The 14,926-nt window shown below is 35.1% G+C and overlaps 1 protein-coding gene across 3 annotated transcripts in view; it reads left to right on the forward strand.

Annotated features, from left to right (window-relative positions):
• Ptbp2 (polypyrimidine tract binding protein 2) overlaps window positions 1-14,926 on the forward strand; it is a 43,356-nt gene that overhangs the window by 26,575 nt on the left and 1,855 nt on the right. For 2 of the 3 annotated variants that reach the window (XM_013018302.1, XM_013018303.1), the window contains exons 8-11: window positions 7,073-7,227; window positions 8,658-8,691; window positions 9,107-9,199; window positions 14,446-14,662. In XM_013018302.1, coding sequence (XP_012873756.1) covers window positions 7,073-7,227; window positions 8,658-8,691; window positions 9,107-9,199; window positions 14,446-14,662 — 499 coding nt within the window. The remainder of the gene's footprint in view (window positions 1-7,072; window positions 7,228-8,657; window positions 8,692-9,106; window positions 9,200-14,445; window positions 14,663-14,926) is intronic. The other variant, XM_013018304.1, reaches the window with a different exon arrangement.

The following is a 14,926-nucleotide window of genomic DNA, read 5'->3' on the forward strand; positions in this document are numbered from 1 at the left end:
TTACTGTAACTGGGGTTTGAACTGAGAGCCTCACACCTTTAACCACTCAAGTCACATCTTCAACCCTTGCTCCAGTTCTTAGTTTATTGTCATTCGTTCTCTTCCATACTGAACATTCCACATCTAATGTCTTTTTGTTTGTTTGTTTAAATTTTTTATCTTAAATGTTAAGTAGTTTTGAAAATAGGTGAAATAACTTTTAAAAATTGAGCAATAGGTTCTTAATTTTTATATTTATGAGAACCACTCATTTGACACATCTCACTTATAAGGCAATGATTTTTAAAAAATTAATTTGATGCATGTTAGGATCTGTATGGGAAAACACTTAATGCTTTCTTTTTGTGTTTGTTTGTTGGATAGAGTCTTGTTTTGTAGCAAGGCTGGTCTTAGTACATCTTTCAGCTTAATCTTCTAAGCCTTGGGATTACAGGTGTACACACCACTGTGTCCATTGTAAAGCTTTTCTTTTTAAAATAGTCTTCAACTATTCTGCAGGGGTGAGGAGACTTTTCTACCCAGGGCCAATGGGTATACTAACATCATTCTAGGGCCATAAAATTATCCATGCATACAGATGGGGCACAGCAAGCTAAGAAGCATACAGGTCTGTGCAGTCTTATACCAAATGATCTTGCTTATAGACCATACATATATGTATATACACACACACATACATAAAGCTTGCCGGCTGGATAAGCTCTTCCTTTCCCCCACCCCAATATTGGGGCATCAAGTATTGCACTAGTAATATATGCTTTTGGGGAATAAGAACTAACTCTTCTATGCCTCTTTGACCTTAATGATATTTAATCAGATAGCTTTCATAGACCTTTGGGATTCATTTCTTGGTTCATTTTCTTTAGAACCTAAGAAATAACCTCAAAGATTTAGTAAGAATATAAATACAGTGATACTCTACTACTGCCAAAAATTGAGGGACGTGTAGTTAACTGTGCATTAAAAAAAAATATTTAGCCCATTGACTGAAATTCATTGCTTGTTAGAGTCAGTATTACAGACTTTATGTTGAACAGTAAAGTTTGGGTTTATGTGGGCTTAAAAAAAATCCTCATTGCCAGTTTATTCTATAGATGGAGCCAGTGTACACTTATTTGTTTATTTGTGCCAGTCTTGAGACTTTAACTCAGGGCCTGGGCATTGTCCTGGAGTTTTTGTGTTCTCTACCACTTGAAGTTATACTCTACTTCTGGATTTTTTACTGTTTAATTGGAGATGAGAATCTCATGAACTTTCCTACCTGGGTAGCTTTGAACTATGATCCTCAGATCTTAGCTTCCTGAGTACCTAGGATTATAGGTATGAGCCTCTGGCACCCAGCTTCAACAGTAAATTTTTAAAATAATTTATACATAGGTTCTGTACTTTCTGAAATGCCTAGTGATCACAGGTGTCTGAGAAAAATGTTAATTTATTCAAAGAGAGGCAGAGCACTTAGTAATTTAAAATCTGATCTCTAAGTAAGGTAATCACGAACCTGACAAACCATTAGACATTCACATTTTCTATTTCAATGACAAAGTTAGCCAAAAAATTATAAATTATATTGTTATAATCATATTTGGTCATGTTAATAAGCACAGCTAATTTATTAAGGAGTGGGTCACTTTTTAGAAAATTGCAGTTTTTGTAATCATGTAGTTTCAAAACTAAGGTCTTAGAACTTAGTACTATTTTAATTTGAATAAAATAATAGCTATTCTTTTTTTAAAAATTAAATTTTAGTTTTTTTTATTGTACAGGTGATTTACAAATAGCTATTCTTAGTCTTTGCAAAGACAAACTTTTTTGTGTATATATTTTTTATTGTAAAAATACTGTACCAGAGGGGTTACAGTTACATGAGTAAGGTAGTGAGTACATTTCCTATTGAGTATTGTTACCTTCTCCTTTGTTTTTCCCTTACCATCCCTTTCCTCCCTACCTCCGAACTCCTACCCTGCCTCCTGAAGTTGTAAAGTTCATTTTCAACATAGTGAAAGACAAACTTTTATAGATAAGCTGTTGTCTTGCATTATAAAAGATATTTAAATTATATTTTCTTCCAAAGTCATAGTGTGGTTATCATGCCAGAGATGACTGAGGAAATGTTAATAGTGAGAGAATGCTTCTAACCATGTATTTTAAATTATATCTTCCAACATCCAAAATCTGACTCACCCTTACTGTCTCCTTTTCCTCTTTTGTAATGGAGATAATGGTAATAATTCCTATCATCTTAGACTAATGTGAGAATAAATGTATAATATGTATAAAGGAGCACATATAATGAATGCTTGCCACCTATTGACAAGTGTGGTTTTAGGGCTAGATTAAGTAGTAGACTTGGTGATTATAGTTGACGGGGTCAAAAGTATAATGGGAAATGTTGAGATTGAGAAAATACATACGCTTTTTAGTGTGTTACTGATTTTAAAAAGGGAGGACTTTGAAGTTAGTTGAAAAACATTGAGATTTCTGATACAGATTCTGTAAATTGCTTGCTGAATACAAGATGATAGATAGTAGGATAAGAAAATACTTTGTAAAAATTGTAGAGAGGTGTGTATATTTGTGTGTTTTCACTCTTAACACTTGTCATACCCAGATGACACCATATGATACTAAATTTACATAAGCCCAGAATTATAGTCTGTAAAGGCAGACAAGGAGTGTATGAACAGAGGGAGGGAACAAGGAGTGTATGAACAGAGGGAGGGAGTAGAATGAGAGCTGGTCACCATAACAGCCAGAAGTGGTTCACTGGTTGGTTGGGAGTAGGAAGACCAATGCAGTTGTCAGGAAAGAGGAGTTAAACATTAGAGATGAATTGCTGTAAGATAGCGGTGGGGCTAGTGTGGGGGGGAAGATGTATCAGGAGAAGTTGTTAAAATGAATTGGTCTAAAAACCATGGAAGAAGTTTTTACGTATGTGGCCAGTTTGGGTCAGTGACAATAGTAAAAGAAGAAATGAAGACAGATGCTTGACGTTTAGGTAATGTTCCAGTGACTATTTTGGTGAGAAAAGAGCTGTAGTATGATTAAATGGCATCAGCATGAAAGTTGTCCTTGATGTTGGTCAAACAGCAGCCTTTACATAAAGTTGGATGGTGAAATAGTGAGCAAAAATTTACCTTTTCTGCCCGCTGGGGAGAAGAGGAAGAGGAGGGTGTTAGAGAAATTTCAGGGTTTTTTTGTTTTTACTTTAGTGGAGTACTAGGAACTGAACTTGAGGACCTCTAAAAGCATTAACACTTGAGCCCCAAACCTCTAGTTCTCCCCCCTTTTCCTTCCTTCCTCCCTTCCTCCCTTCCTCCCCTCCTCCCCTCCCCTGCCCTCCCCTTCCCTTCCCTTCCCTTCCCTTCCCTTCCCTTCCCTTCCTTCCTTCCTTCCTTTTCTTTCTTAAGTTTCCTTTCTTACCTTTCTTTTCTTTATAGTGGAGCCTGAGCTTAGGGCCTAGGCACTGCCCCTGGGTTCTTTTTTTACTCAAGGCTATTTTGAGCCACAGCTCTACTTCACAGTTATCTGGTAGTTAATTGGAGATTAAAGCCTTGCAGACTTTCCTGCCCAGGCTGGCTTTGAACTACCATCCTTGGATCTCAGCCTCTTTTGAATAGCTAGGATTACAGGTGTGAGCAACCAGTACCTGGCTTGGTTTGTTTTTAAGGTAAATCTCACACCAACTTTGCAAGGACTGTTTCAGACATTTATTCTGTCTCTGCTTCCTGTGCATCTGGGATTATAGGAGTGTACTATCTATCACCCTTTAAATCTAAAAGCAAGCTTTTAAAAAACGTTTGTCAAGGACAGTTGAATGGTTGTTCAGTGATAACTGTGCATAGCATGCATGAGGTGCTGGGCTTGATATGCAGATCTTCAAAAAATAAATTCATAAATAAGGTTTAAGAAGAATTGTGGCTGTTAATGAAGAAGAGATAGATAATGGATTCCAACAAACGATGGAGGAATTGAAGGGAATGTTAAATATGAATGGTCAAGAAGGGATTGTTTCAAGAAAGATCAGTAATTGCGATTCTTTTCAAGAGTGTTTTTTTTTTTTCAAATTAGGACATTCCCCTTCCCCCATGCCATCCTTATGAATGGAAATTGGAGAGAGAAAATATTCAAAGGAAGGGACAGCTTTAAAAACCAGAGTAATTTTTTATGGTTAAGCGTGTTCTTAGGAAACATGATGAGTAAACAGAATGTGGAATCTTGGAACAACAAAAAGGTGCAAACTAAGGACATGTAAATGGAGTTAATATAATAGTATTGGTTGATTATTTGCAGCAACTATGCTAAACTAAGGGACAATGATATTGGGGAATGATGGTTTGAGATGCCCACCTTAAATATAAAGTCAAGTAAAATTTATAAATGGTTGAAATGAACAATATTTGAAATGTTCAAGATTAGGGTGCCTATATTACTGGATCTCTATCAAGTCAGTATACACATACATAGAAGGTGAGTCAGAAATAGAGTAAAAGAGCTAATGTGAAATATTTCCAAAATATCTGAGTGGTCCAGCTGATGAAGATAATTTCTTTTCTTTTCTTTTTTTTCTTTTCTTCTTCCCTCCTTCCCTTTCCCTTTCCCTTTCCATTCCTTCCCTTTCTCCTTTCCTCTCTCTCTCTCTCTCTCTCTCTCTTTCCCTCCCTCTCTCCCTCTCTCTCTCTCTCCCCCCTCTCCTCTCTCTGTCATGGGGCTTGAATTCTGGGCCTGGGCACTGTCCCTGAGCTCTTCAGCTTAAAGCAAGTGCTCTACCACTTGTGCCACAGCACCACTAGTCTCAGGGACTTTCCTGCCCAGGCTGGCTTTGAACCGCAATCCTCAGATCTCAGCCTCCTGAGTAGCTGGTATTACAGGCATGAGCCACCAGTGCCGCGGTGCTGAAGATCATTTCTTATTTAAAACAAAACAAAAAACCATGTGGCACCTTCCCCTCCTCTCCCTCCCTTTAGTATATGGTAGTTTACAAAGCTTTTTTGCTTTAACTTTTACACCATCCCAGTAGTTGAACAGGCATAATTATTATTACCATTTTTCCTCCTCATACATAAATGCTGTTTTTCAGCATAACTGTTGCTTCAGTGATGGTTTGGCTGTGTTTTGCCTCACAAGGTTCATGTGTTTGAAACTTGGCCCATGAGTGGATGTTGTGTACTGAAGGAATTGTTGTACTGAAGGGTTGTTGTGAAGATTGTTTTAAGATTGGGACCGGCTTCACCCCTCACACTGTTTTTCTGTCTCCCCATGTGACTTCTCACTCTTACATGCAGTACTACCCTGATGCCATTTGCTAGCTTGTAATGCAGAAGCCAAACAGATGGGGCGTTTGCCTGCCTTAGATTTCAGTCTCTAAACTTAGCTTAAACAAACTTGTTTTCTTTTAAGAACCCAAATTCAGGTATTTTGTTAACAGTAATAGAAAATGGACTCTTGTACTTAGCTAAATTGGAAGTAATATATACATTTAGCATGTCCAAATCTATGTCTTTTACAGTAACATTAATTTAGAAAATACAATGCAAAATTCTTTTGTAGAATTTATTAATTTAGAATAAAATAGTACATCAGGTATTTTGTAAGTTCTCCTATTTTTATTGTTTTATCTAAATCTGAAGACTTGTGTATTAGTATATACCATACATGAACATTTCTGTTTTAAGTAAGATATGGAATTTACTTTAAAATTGAAATGAGTTGGTAAATGAAACAATTATCCATGAGGGGATTTTTTTTTAAACTTGGATGATAAACTGCTATGCTCAACAGTTCATTGGGCTTCTTTCTTATATATCTGTTGGAGATTTTCTAAAGTGAAAAGTAAGTCAAGAAAAAGAGGAAAAGGAAAGGGTCACCCTAAGATTTTCTCTGGATAAAAAGCTTTAGAATATACTCATTCCGAACATTACTCCACTGATGGAATTCTCAAAAGGGACGAAAACTGAATTAAGAAGAGATTGGAGACAAGACTTTTAAGCAAAAAAATTTAGGAACATGAACAAACTGCCAGTGAAGGTCATACTAGTTTCTATAAAACAATCTAAAACTTGACTGAAGAGTAAAATGTCTGAAACTAAAGGTAACAACAGCTCCTGAAATACACAAGAAGGATGGAAAGGAAGAAGAGGGGATTAAATGGGAACTTGCACAATTCTGGGAGCCTTTTCTACCCAGGTAGGTCATTAGGTTAGCATCATAAGTTGGGTACTTGAGCCTTTATCGTAGGAAAGTCTTTAGAACATAATTTCCTTTATGAACTGATGCTTATTGGTAAATGGTATAAGTATTTAAAAGATGAAAGTATCTGAGTTCATTGATAATTGAAGTAAGAAAGAGATGCACCAAGACAAAAAGGAATTCTCAAATGGTACAGTGGTGTGGAAAGAACAAGAGGAATATGGAAAATGACAGTAGAAGAAAGAAAAAGTTCCCAGCAAATTGAGAAGGAAGTCATAATAATTAGTGTAACAATTTCTTGCTCATTTTTCTATGAGTATTTGGCAAGCTACTATGTTTCCACTTGACTGTGGAATTAAAAGAGGCAAACAGTTTACTAGGGATTTCTTAGGATTATTTTCATGAATTCAGTGTTAGGTGATTTGTCTCTAGGAGTGAAAGGAATGACTATTCCTTAGGACTATTTCATAAGCAATGACTGATTTCAGGAGTGAGCTTCTCAAGAAAAAAGCACTGTAGAAAAAGGATGGAGTGAAGATGGTATTTTTTTTTATATTAAACTTCACTATAAACTTTTGGAAGTGAATTTTTCAAGTCTCTGACTTGGAAACCTATTCATGCTTTGTTTGCTTTTCAGTAGGAAAGTATGAAGTGCGTTGCATATTTTTTTTAACATGACACAGGTATGTATTGTAGTTCAAGTAATTAATGACCGTGTTGAAATCAGTTCCTCTCTACTGTACACCAGCAGTCGTTTTTGTGAACACTAAGAATCAACTTTCAGGAACCGTTTGGTCACCCACAAGCCACACAGCCATCGTGCTTAAATTGGTTTTTGTAAACGACTTGTGTGTGTTTCGTAAAATATGCTTTATTTTAAAATTAGGGCTTCCTGTTGCAGCTGTTCCAGGAGCTCTGAGTCCTTTGGCTATTCCAAATGCTGCTGCAGCAGCTGCTGCCGCTGCGGCTGGCCGAGTGGGTATGCCTGGAGTCTCAGCCGGTGGCAATACAGTCCTGTTGGTTAGCAATTTAAATGAAGAGGTTAGTAAAATAATATTCTAATCTTTATTCTTGAACTCCATTTCATTTGTGAAAGTTTTTCATGTTTATTTTGTTTTGCTCTTGCCTTTTCTTTTTATGTACATTCATTAGCCAAAGCATTTTGTGTTTCTACTTCTGAATAAAATCTATGTACTTGTATAGGTAATATCTTTTCCTTAGACAGTCATATCTCTATGTAAATATTTTAAAACTGATGACCTATTTTTCCTAAGAAAAATATGGTGAAGTACCATAGTTGGCTTTTTATCTTTTTGTTGTTTTCAAAGGCAAATATGATATTTGCAAATTTTAACTGTAAAATAATTTTGCTCTTTGCCTTTTCTAATTATTTGCTTGTTCATTTCATGCTTATATGTCATTGCATTTTATTTAAATCTTATTTTATGTGAACTACTCTAATACATTTTTCTTTGAAGGTTCTTCCAAAGATCTTGGCGAGGCACTCTTCCAGTCTCTCTTAGTAATTTTTTCTTTGCAGTTATTAGTCATTGTCTTCTAAAAAATATTTTTCAACTTTATCCCCTCCCCTGTTCTTGTTAAATAAAATTGCTGTTATTTTCTTTAGTTGTATATTTTATGTCCAGTATATTTTATTTTGATTGCTATAAAAGCTGGTATGAAATGTGGGAAGCTTTATGTATCAGTTTATGATGTCTAATTTGGATACTTGTTTCATTTTGAATTGGCCTCTGTTAATAATGAGCATTAAACTTACCATTTAATATGTTATCACTCATAGTTCTGCATGCTAAACCGTTTGAATCAGAGTGCCTTTGTTTTCATTTTTTAAGACTTTTGCCTGCATTTCATAACCAGCCATGCTTAAGCAGTTAAAGTTCAAAGTTTAAAATTCCAATGCATGCTTTCCTTCCCTATGTTGATGAAATGCTGTAATTTACTCTTTGATGTAGATGTACTTTACCCATATTTGTCTTGGATGACTACATTTTACTCAGTTTTTCTTGTACAGTACATAAACCAACCATTTTCTGACCAAATTCCTGCATTTCCTATGTACTGACCTATATTTTATTTTTTTTTTGTTCCCCAATTCCTTATTTTTTTCTTCTGCATTGCTGTTTCCCTTCCCCATTTCATCCTTTTCCCTGTGTGTTCACCTCCCCTTTCCTTGTCTTTTCCCAAATGCCCATTCCCTTCCCTGTCTTATCCTTTATTTTCCTTGTCCTTGTCTTCATTCCCTGTCTCCATTCCCTATGTTCATGCTTCTGTGCTTGAACAAATGTTCCTCGGACCAACTTGCCCCAATTAACCGCCTTGAACCATGATCCATGACCACCTCACCATTCTGCGGGAACCACCCTTCGTTATGGATGATCTGTTCATCTCCGCTCTTCCTCGACTCTTCTCTCTTCTTGTCTTACGCTGCTTGCTCTTCTCTCCTTCTAAAGATGGTTACGCCCCAAAGTCTGTTTACCCTCTTCGGTATGTTATTGTTAGCACTATACTTTTATTATTGATTTGATTTTGGTTTCACCTTAATTCTTATTTGTAGCTAGCACTTTGGCTTAAAGTTGAATAGTAAATCTTTTGCTATTTTCCTTTGCTATTTAAAACTCTCCATAGACACAAAATTTGTTTTAATGCATGCTGATTTATTTTGCATGGTTTTTAATTTAATATCATTCACATAGCTTTGAGGGTTTATCAAAAATTATTCTTTTCAAAATTCACTGTTCAAAATCTTGATCTTCTTTATTCATTTGTGAGAATGGTGAGATTGAATGAGTGATCATGTTGATGTCTGAATGTTTCATTGATATGTCAGAAACATAATCTTATCTGGCTTGCCATAAAATTAATTACATTTTTGGATTACCTCTCTGTGACTCCAACAAAGGTGTTTATGGAGATGTGCAGCGCGTGAAGATTTTGTACAATAAGAAAGACAGTGCTCTCATACAGATGGCTGATGGGAACCAATCACAGCTTGGTAAGAATTAATGCAAGTTGTCTAAGCAGTGTTCATTTTCAGTTCTACTTTAGTATAAATAGTGACTTCATTGTGTCAGTAGGAAATAATTTCTTTTTTAATCTCTGAGGCACAAAATAATTTCTATATTTTAAATTTTGTATTTTCATGTGAATAATTGCGCATGATGAATCTGTTTGTATTTTTTTCCTACTGGTAGCTCCAAAATTGCAGTTCACATAGAATTATATCTTAATATTGAAACTTCTTGCTGCTTTTCATTTACTAGCTATGCCCTTTTTTAGGAACTGCCTGTTAAAATACAGTTTATGGTGTTTCAGTTCCTCTAAACTCAGTAATGGAAGATCACATGGAAATGTATTTCAGATAGATAGCAAGTTCTTGATAAACCTGTACCAGTTGTTACTCTCTTTTGGAGAGCTTAAAATATACTGTAGTCAAGTTACATGTAATATTACTTTGATAATGATTTTAAATAAAATTATGTTTTATTTGACTTAGTACACAAAATCAAGTCATATAAATTTTGAGTACAACTGACTATTCACAATATGATTACCTTATAAATATCATTAAGTTCTTACAATTTTATTCATGGAGATTGCTGAATGATGTTGCCTCAGACTAATTGTATTCATATGGTTAATTTTGAAATTTATCATTTTGATGTGAGGAATCTGATTTTGATTTTGACATGTGAAATTAACAGATGAGCACGATATACCAGTTATTGCTCTTTGGAGTTAGGAGTGCTTGAATTTCAAACTGGTAATGAGTTTGAATTGATTGTTTCTTGACAGTAAATTTCATAGTGAGGTACAAAACTGCATCTGGCTTTCCAGTTTGAAAATGGCCATATGTATATTAAGTCAGTAAAAGATATATTAAAGTCCTCATTATAGGTGTTTAATGTGTCCTTCACTGTGTGTACTTCTGTGTTTGGTTGAGAGTGGCAGTTATTTGTATATATACTGTTAGCTGCATTTTGACAGCATTTGGCAGGGCACGGTCAACAAAACATTCTTAAAATGCTTAGTATTTTTTTCCTCACCACCATTAAAATATGTCTATCATTACCTTCATATAAATACCAAACATTTTGATTGAGAATTACCTAAGGTAGAGATAAATTGTTCTGGATATTTTGCCCTTGGTTTTAGTTTATTTAAAAAGTATTGTAAGTGATGTTTCATTAGATTATTCTTCTTGGGCTGCCATAACAAAATATTGTGTGGTTTAAACAGCAAATTCATTTTCTCAAAGTCCCAGATCAGAGTGCTAAGCCTTTGGTGAAGGTTCTCTTCTTGGTTTGTAGACTGCCACCTTCCTTCTCCCTGCATCCTCCCATGCAAACCCTATGAGCGAGAGAGATCAGTTCTTGTTGTAAGGATGTCAGTCTTTTGGGATCAGGGACCCACATTGGGAAGTCATTTAACCTCGGTTACTTAAAAGTCCTGTATTTACATAAGCTCATGTTGGAGAATAGGGCTTAAACATATCAACTTGATGAAGGAGACAAATTTCAGTCGATTATGATACTTAGTAAGTCATCTGTTCTTTTAGCATGATTTGTAAATTTTGGACTCCAGTGATAGTTATTTTGTAGTGATACAATTTTTCTTATTGCTGCACAGATAGATTTTGCTTTCTTAAAGTGTATGACTATACGTATTCATCATCAAGGCCTTTAAAAGTCCATACAACTCACGCCACACAGCTGAAGGGCTGTGCTCTCTCTAGAGCTTTCATGGAATTGTGTATTGTGTTTTGAAATACTCATTGCTTTAAATTACACACAAATATGTTTTTATTCTTAAGAAACAATAAGAGAAATGCAAGAAAAATTAATATATGCAGCCTATAATATTTATATGTGAATATCATTGTAAGTTTTAATGGATAGCAAGAAGTTGAAGATACACATTTTAGATTCTTTGCACACTCACTCAGTTGGAGTAATAAACCTATCAAAATGAATCCAATGATCAAAACTGATTATTATAGTGAAGCCTACAAAGTAAAGAAGTCCAAGGGAAAGAATTAGCTATCAAACTGTTGTTTTAGACTGGAGTTTTAAAATCTGCAGACATTAAAGTGTTTCTTGAATCAACTGTATACCACAAACCTATTTAATCAATATAGTATTTTAAATTTATATTTTAAAAATAATGTAATTGTGAAACCTTATCCTTAAATAATGTATACTGAAGCCAGATTTAGTGGTGCATACCTGTATCAAAGCCCTTGGGGAGGGAGCTAAGGTAGAGGAATTGAGTTGGAGGCCAACTCTAGCCTACCTAGGGAACCTGAGACAATCCTGGGCTATATATTAAAAACCCCATCTCCAAAAAAATCAGTGTCCTGATCTCCAAAAATGGAAATAAATGAAATCCACTAACATGTCAAATAATGAATTCCTTTGTGATAAAATAATTGTCTGCTAGTTTTTCCAATTTATGTTTTCAAATACTACTTTTAAAAGTACCCCAACTATTCCTAATTTGGTTACCAAATAATTCCCATTTCAAAAGTACACTTGAGTTATTATTCATAACAGACTTTACTTACTTACTGAATTAGCTATTGTGTGATTAGTATCAAGACTAGTATATCTACTATCATAGCAAATATAAAGGAATAAGTTCATCAGTTAAAAGATTTTAAAAGGCTACCCTTATTTTTTATAACTTGTAATGCATTTTCTCTGTTCTCGCCTAAAAAAATAGAAGTATAGAACATGGAAAGTATTTTATAATTTAGTTGGTTTGGATAACTTGGAGTTGGTTTAAGTGTATGCAAGATATGAGGGAGGGAGAGATGATCTATGCCCAAGAATGTTTGTTGTTGTTTTTCTTTCTGTAAGCTTCTTTTGAAAAATTTTAAAAAAATGTTAAATATGTAACAGTACAGTGATTTTATAGAGTAGTAGTAAATAAGTAAATGGTACCTAATACTTTTAACAGGATTGTTCTTTATAGATAGGTTATATTGAACTAGTTTATTCTGTACAAGAAAGAACAGATTTCTGACTATAAAGAGTTTTGCTATCTTCTGTGTCAGAAGATATGTATGTAGCTCACATTTCTAATTGTATTAGAAATTTTGAGAGTAAAGATAACTGGTTCTGAGTTTTTTGGTCTTCTCCTTTGCTGTTGATAGTTTATCTGGTTTTATTTGTAGTCAATTAAACCTTCAATTTAGCTAACGTGTGAGACTTACTAGAAATGTTAGTTTCTATGACATGAATAAAAAAGAACTTACAACTTCTATAATGTTGCATTCATTTCATTTAAAAGTAGTTCTTGTCTACCTTCATAAATAGCCATGTTAATGTGCAGTGTTCACACTGCTATGTGTTAGGTTCAAGATTGGTTCCTATCACTAGTTTCCTACAGTCTTCAGGGAGAAAGTAATAGACAATAAATAGGAAATTAAAAATATGTATTCTATCGGGTACTCTGTTGGTATCCTGTCTTGTATCTGTTGAAGTATGAGCTTTTGATAAAGGAAAGGACTTTTTGGAGCAGTAGCTTTAAAGAATGAGTAGTTAAGAAATTTGTTAAAGATAGAAAAGCATCACATAAGGAAAACTAGCCCTTTCTGTTAGGATGTATGTTTTGTGTAGCCAAAGCATATATAGGGCAAAGAGAACAACAGTTGAGATGTACCCTAAGTTCTGACATGTGTAGAATAGTGTCTTATAACTTTATTCCCAGCTGAGAGTCAGACTGGGAAAGATACATACTAGGTTAAATAATGAATTATACTTTGCCCTAAGTGTTTTGAAGAGGTAATGACATGGTCAGGTTTGTATTTATGAAGGTCATTTTGCCATGTGTATGAAATGAATGTGTTGGAACCATCTAACAGGAAAGCAAATGAGATCGACTTGAATTATCTTGATTGTTTGAAAGTGGCAGTGAGAAGAGTTTAGACTGACTACTAAATCTTTTTATGGGTAGCTATTGTTCAAGAAGATAGATATTTATACTCTGGATTTTTTTGTATGAATGAAGTTGGCTTTTTGCCCTAATGCCTTTTCGTGTAGAAATGAAAGTGAGATTTATGTCTTAATAACCAGTGGCTATGGCAAACTTAATGACTGTTTTACTAACATAGAGCTGTCCAAGGGAGTTTCTCTGTGGTATTTTCATACATGCAAATAATGCATCCTGATCAAGTTCACTTACTCTGTCATTCACCCCTTAATGCATCTTCACAGGTTTTCATTGTTCTATTTTCATACATTTATATAAAGTAATTTGGTCCTGTTCATCACCCTTTACTCTCCACTTGGCCTTGTAGCTCCCAGTGGTCCCCTTCCCCAAAAAGAACCTGTTTTACATTCTTGTCCTTCGGTTTTAAAGACTAGATTTCCACATACATATGATACATATGAGAGAACACATGATATTTGTCTTTCTCATGTTCATCTGTTTTGCTTAGCATGCTCTTTACATCCATCCATTACATCATATCCTTCTTTGTTTAGAATTGCCTTTAGTTTTAATAAATTGTATTTATCTGTACACTAAATGAACAAAGGGAAGCTATAGAGAAAACAATCCAAAAATTCATCTGGAACAACAAAATGTCCCAAATTCCCAAAGCAATCTTGAGCAGAAAACGTAGTGTAGGAGGTATTAACAATAACAAACTTTTAAATTCTACTACAGACCTATAGGAACCAAAACAGCTTGGTACTTGCACACAAACAGTCTGAGGAATAATGAAACAGCTTAGAAGACCCAGAAATATACCCACAGACATACAGCTATCTAATAATACTGGATAGGTACGCCAAAAACAGGCTGGAAAAAAGACAACCTCTTCAGAAAACTGGTTATCCAATGCAGAAAACTGAAACCAGAGCCCTATCTTATCACCTTTACCAGTTAAAAATGGATCAGAGACCTCCATATAAGACCTGAAACCATGAAATTTACAGAAAGAAGAGAAACATTAGTGTTCCTTGGCAATGGCAGGAATGTTCTGAGTAAAGATCCAGAAGCGCAGCATATCAAAGAAAGACTTGATAAGATAAATGAGGCTGCATCAAACTGTCAAGTTCCTGCATGGCAAAGGCCATAGCCAACAAGCTAAAAATGATAGCTTATTTCACAATGGGAGTAGATATTTGCCATCTGTACATTAGACATTGGCATAATCAGAATATCATATTAAAGTTGTGATTACTTTAGAGTTGTTAAGAAATTCTAACTTAGCGATATTACTTGTTTTTATAGCCATGAATCATCTTAATGGACAGAAAATGTATGGGAAAATCATTCGTGTTACCCTCTCTAAACATCAGACCGTACAGCTACCTCGAGAGGGGCTTGATGACCAAGGGCTAACGAAAGATTTTGGTAATTCTCCATTGCATCGTTTTAAGAAGCCCGGATCCAAAAATTTTCAAAATATTTTTCCTCCTTCTGCAACCCTTCATCTATCTAATATCCCGTAAGTATTTGAGTTTTGAGTTTATTAAGAATATATGTTGTGGGCTGGGAAGGTGGCTCAGTGGTAGAGCACTTGCCTTGCATGCTCGAGGCCCTGGGTTCGATTCCTCAGCACCACATAAAAAAAACGCCGGAAGTGGCACTATGGCTCAAGTGGTAGAGTGCTACCCTTGAGCTGAAGAGCTGAGGGACAGCGCCCAGGCCCAGAGTTCAGGCCCCACGACCGGACCCAAAAAGAAAAAAAAAAGAATATATGTTGTATTTT

This window comes from Dipodomys ordii, unplaced genomic scaffold, assembly GCF_000151885.1.
Source record: "Dipodomys ordii isolate 6190 unplaced genomic scaffold, Dord_2.0 Scaffold39, whole genome shotgun sequence".
Classification (NCBI taxonomy): Eukaryota; Metazoa; Chordata; class Mammalia; order Rodentia; family Heteromyidae; genus Dipodomys; species Dipodomys ordii.